The following is a 5,752-nucleotide window of genomic DNA, read 5'->3' on the forward strand; positions in this document are numbered from 1 at the left end:
CCAATTCCGCATGCAATGTTTTCCAAAACTTAGAAGTAAACTGCGTACCTCTATCTGATATGATGGAGAGTGGAACCCCATGCAACCGAACAATTTCTGAGATATAGATTTTGGCTAAATTTTCTGCATTGTAAGTCACCTTGACCGGAATGAAATGAGCAGACTTAGTTAACCTATCGACAATCACCCAAATAGAGTCATACTTACCCATTGTCTTTGGAAGACCAACCACGAAGTCCATTGCGATTCTCTCCCATTTCCATTCCGGAATGGGCATTCTCTGAAGTGTTCCTCCGGGCCTTTGGTGTTCATACTTTACTTGTTGACAGTTTGGACACTTGGCAATAAATTCAACAATATCACGCTTCATTCTACCCCACCAAAAGTGTTGCTTTAGGTCACGATACATCTAGGTTGCACCCGGATGTATAGAATACCTTGAACTATGAGCCTCTGTCAGAATAGTGTTGATCAAATCATCGACGCGGGGTACACATACCCTTCCCTTAATCCTCAAAACACCTTCCTCATCGATTGTTGCTTCTTTAGCCTCTCCTTGCAACACTTTGTCTCAAATCTGGATCAATTTCTCATCATTAAACTGCTTTCCCTTGATCTTGTCAAGGAAGGAAGATCTTGCCTCCACACAAGCTAACAATCCTCCCTTCTCATTTACTTCTAACCTCATAAGGTCATTAGCCAGAATCTGAACTTCTCTAGCCAATGGACGTCTAGAAGCTTGCAAGTGAGCTAGACTTCCAATTCTTCCCGCCTTTCTACTTAAAGCATCCGCTACAATATTCGCCTTCCCCGGATGATACAAAGTAGTAATGTCGTAGTCCTTCAGTAGTTCCATCCATCTCCTCTGTCTCAAGTTCAAATCTTTCTGAGTAAAGACATACTGTAGGCTACGATGATCCGTATATACCTCACACTTAACCCCATATAAATAGTGTCTCCATTGCTTTAATGCAAACACTACCGCGGCCAATTCCAAGTCATGAGTTGGATAGTTATGTTCATGCACTTTTAATTGCCTTGAAGCATAAGCAATCACATTTTTTTCTTGCATTAGCACTGCACCCAAACCTGAATAGGATGCATCACAATAGACAATGAAATTCTTACCTTCCACTGGCAAGGTAAGGATAGGTGCGGTAGTCAACAAAGTCTTAAGTTTCTGAAAGCTTTCCTCACACTCATCCGACCATACAAATGGAACATTTTGCTTAGTCAAGTTCGTCAATTGGGAAGCAATAGAAGAGAATCCTTTGAAAAATCGGCGGTAATAGCTAGCTAAACCAACAAAGCTCCTTATTTCTGACACATTAGTGGGTCTTACCCAATTCTTCACTGTCTCAATCTTAGAAGGATCCACCATCACTCCATCCTTAGAAACCACGTGCCCCAAGAAGGACACTGCATCTAGCCAAAACTCACACTTAGAGAACTTGGCATAAAGCTTTTTCTCCCTCAACATTTCCAATACAATTCTCAAATGCTCCTCATGTTCCTTCTTACTTTTAGAGTATATCAGTATATCATCAATAAACACGATCACAAAGAGATCCAAATATGGCTTAAAAATCCCGTTCATCAAGCTCATGAACGCAGCAGGGGCATTCGTAAGACCAAAAGACATCACTACAAATTCATAATGCCCATACCTAGTTCGAAAAGCAGTCTTTGGCACATCCGCTGCCCGTATTTTCAATTGATGATAACCGGATCTCAAGTCGATCTTAGAAAAGACACAAGCACCTTGTAGTTGATCGAACAAGTCATCAATGCGAGGAAGAAGATACTTGTTCTTAATCGTTACCTTGTTCAACTGCCGGTAGTCTATGCACATCCGGAAACTCCCATCCTTCTTCTTCACAAACAAAACCGGAGCACCCCAAGGAGATGCACTTGGTCTAATGAAACCTTTGCTCAACAACTCTTGAAGTTGGGCCTTTAACTCTCTTAACTCGGCGGGAGCCATTCTATAAGGGGGTATAGAAATGGGGCGAGTACCCAGTTCAAGATCGATACAGAAGTCAATATCCCTATCTGGTGGCATACCAGGAAGATCTGCAGGGAACACATCCAAAAACTCACGGACTACCGAAACCGACTCAATCAAAGGTACATGGGTAGTGTCATCCTTGAGATGGGCCAAGAAAGCTAAACACCCTTTACTAACCATTTTCTTAGCATGAAGAAAGGAGATGATACGCACCGGATTGGAAATGTAGTCCCCCTCCCGCACTAACGGATCTGTCCCAGGCTTGGCTAACGTCACAGTTTTAGCATTACAATCCAAGATCGCAAATTGCGGAGAAAGCCAAGTCATACCCAGAATTACATCAAAATCATCCATTTCTAAGATAACCAAATCCACATAAGTGTTGCTCCCCACAAAATTCACCAAACAAGACCTATATACCTTTTCAACTACCACAGACTCTCCCACAGGAGTAGAAACATGAATAGGCATGTCAAGTAATTCACAATGCAAATTTAGATCATTAGCAAATGAGGAAGATACATAAGAAAATATGGATCCGGGATCAAACAATACAGAAGCCATGCAATCACAAACCAAAAGCTTACTTGTGATGACAGCATCAGACGCCTCCGCTTCAGACCGCCCAGGGAAAGCGTAACAATGGGCCCTATCATTTGTCTGTCCATTGCCCCTACCATGTTGTGATGTAATGGCTCCAGTTTGTCCATCACCTCGGCCATTTTGGTGACCACCATTACCTCGACCACCGCGTCCTCCAGAATGACGGCCTCTTCCATAACCACCTCTACCTCTAGATATTGGGGGCCGATAACTCTGTTTTGGACAATATCTCTTAATATGTCCAATCTCCCCACATCCATAGCACTCTCGGGGTTCATGCATAGGTCTCTCAGAGAGGTGTTGGCCGGTCTGAGGTGGACCCCCAACTACAGTCTGTAGTGAAGACTGAATGGGTCGAATTGAGTAACCTCCGAAACTCTGTCCTCTAGAGTAGGATCCACTAAACTCACCTCCCTTTTGAAACCTTTTTGATGTCGATGTCGAGGTGAAGTCATCGGGCTTCACTCCTTCCACCTCTATCACGAAGTCTACCACTTCTTGGAAGGATTTTGCCGTAGCCGCTACCTGTAAGGCCGAAATCCGCAACTCTGACCTCAACCCCTTCACAAACCGGCGAATCCGCTCTTGTGGACTAAAACAAAGTTGCGTGGCATATCTGGATAGTGCGCGAAACCTAGCCTCATATGCATTGACCGTCATCCTACCTTGCTCTAGGCTCAAGAACTCATCCCTCTTCCTATCCCTCAAAGTCCGTGGGATGTACTTCTCCATAAACAAGCTAGAGAATGAGGCCCAAGTCATAGGTGTTGCCTCTGTCGGTTGACACTCAACATGTGATCGCCACCACATTTTAGCGTTCCCTTGAAACTGATAACTCACGAACTCAACACCAAACCGTTCTACTATACCCATCTTGTGTCGTAACTCATGACAGTCAACCAGAAAATCGTAAGCATCCTCCGATTCCGCACCCTTGAAGACTGGAGGTTTCAATTTCAAGAACTTACTGAAAAGTTCATGTTGATCATTTGTCATTATAGGCCCAGTAGTCAGACGTGGAAACGTGCCTATGTCCAATGAGGCATCCATACGAGGGGCTATAGTGGCTGCATGTTGTACCTCCGGAACCTGAGGTGCTGGTGCAGAAAACACTGGGGGTGTCTGGCCCTGATCAGATAACCCGCTAAGATAAACCAGAACCTGATTAATCATCTCTGGGGTAGGTTGGGGTGGCGTTTCCTCATTCTGCACTTGTTCATTCTCCCCATCCCCCATCTCTTACTACCTCCTCAGTCGGTGGAGGAATCACCGCCCTAGCATCAGATGGACTAGGAGCTTGTCCTCTTCCTCTAGAGGACGTCCTCCCACGACCTCTACCACGGCCTCTTGTCGCTGTTCTCCCTCGAGCCACAGCCCCAGTGGCTGGCTCAGTTGTTTCTTGTCTTGCCGGTGTTGGTGTTGGTGCGGTCGTTGCTCTAGTTCTAACCATCTGCGAAAAGAGTGAAGATGGTCAGATACCAATTTGTATCACCTAGATACCAATTGGATTCAAGTAATAGCACGAAAGAAAGAAAGAAAGAATGAAATTTTTCTAAAGTCTTATAGCCTCTCAAAGAAAAGTAAAGGCGTCCCCCTACCGTTCCTTAAGACTCTACTAGACTCGTTCTTGTGTGATGAGACCAACGAACCTAATGCTCTGATACCAAGTTTGTCACGACCCAAAACCAAGCCGCGACTGGCACCCACATTTACCCTCCTATGTGAGCGAACCAACCAATCTAAACCTTAACATTTCAACATATATAAACAGAAAGTAATGCGGAAGACTTAACTCATTAATAAAATCAAATCAATAACTATTATTATCCCCAAAATCTGGAAGTCATCACCACAAGGATCAAATTAATATCTAAGAGTATTCTAAAAAGCTAAAAATTACATAAGAAGCTAGTCCATACCGGAAGTAAGGCATCAAGACTTGAAAAAGAAGAAGATCCAGTCCAAGCTAGAAGCATTAGCTCACCCTGAATTTCCGATGTAGTAAAGACTGGCTTGAATTACTGTTGAGTCAAAGACGACGGCACGTTTGCTGCACGCCACAAATACAAAGAAGAAAACATAAAAGTAGGGGTCAGTACAAAGCACGGGTACTGAGTAGATATCATCGGCCAACTCAAAATAGAAGACAATATATATTAAGCAATATCATAAAATCAACTATGATACTCAACATGTAGCAACAACAAGTACTATATCATTAACAATTACCGTCAAGTTCACACATGAGGACTCAAGCCTCAATACCATACTCATTTGGGAATTAGATTCATTAAAGTGAGTATATTAGCATCTTTCAAGATTCATTATGTTTATTCCCCTCGTGTCGGTACGTGACACTCCGTTCCATATACTATCCTGGTGTCGGAACGTGACACTCCGATCCTCTTTCTATCCTGGTACCGGAACGTGGCACCCGATCCATATACTATCCTGGTGTCGGAACGTGACACTCCGATCCTCATTCTATCCTGGTACCGGAACGTGGCACCCGATCCATATACTATCCTGGTGTCGAAACGTGACACTCCGATCCTCATTCTATCCTGGTACCGGAACGTGGCACCCGATCCTCTATCTCTATCCTGGTACCGGAACGTGGCACCCGATCCCCTAATCTCACCACTTTCGTTCATCAAGCCTTCTTTTATACCAAGGCATCATCATTAACAAAGTAGATTAGGGTTTCTTTTCAAGATTTGGGATTCAATAACTTCATCATGCTTATTTATTCACAATTTCATAATCATATTCATGCAAGCATACAATTAAGCATATAGAAGGGTTTACAATATTACTAACACATATCATTCGCTATTAAGAGTTTACTACGAATAGTGTGAAAACCATAACCTACCTCCACCGAAGAATTGAAATCAAGCAAGTTAATCCTCAAAGCTGCTTTGTTCCTCAGGCACGACGAGCCATCACAGGCTGCGTAACCCTGGCTGGATCGGATTTCTGTTAAATGTTTTAATGGGTGTTTTGGACTATTCCTGCTATAATTATAAATTTAGTGGGTTAATGTTAATAATTTAATTACTTGGGGGTTAAAGGAGATAACCTTGAATTAATTAATGGGTTAATTCATCATCTTTTATACTTAATTATATGCTAATTAGG

General features: G+C 43.1%; 1 protein-coding gene across 1 annotated transcript; it reads right to left on the reverse strand.

Moving 5' to 3' along the window:
- Nucleotides 1–564: 564 nt before the first annotated feature.
- Nucleotides 565–5,467, reverse strand: LOC138339665 (uncharacterized). Its single transcript, XM_069291533.1, has one exon. The coding sequence runs from the start codon at nt 3,845–3,847 to the stop codon at nt 572–574; it is 3,276 nt and encodes a 1,091-aa protein (XP_069147634.1). The 5' UTR covers nt 3,848–5,467; the 3' UTR covers nt 565–571.
- Between the last annotated feature and the right edge of the window lie 285 nt (nt 5,468–5,752).

This window comes from Solanum lycopersicum, chromosome 11 (genome assembly GCF_036512215.1).
Source record: "Solanum lycopersicum chromosome 11, SLM_r2.1".
In the NCBI taxonomy this organism is placed as follows: domain Eukaryota; kingdom Viridiplantae; phylum Streptophyta; class Magnoliopsida; order Solanales; family Solanaceae; genus Solanum; species Solanum lycopersicum.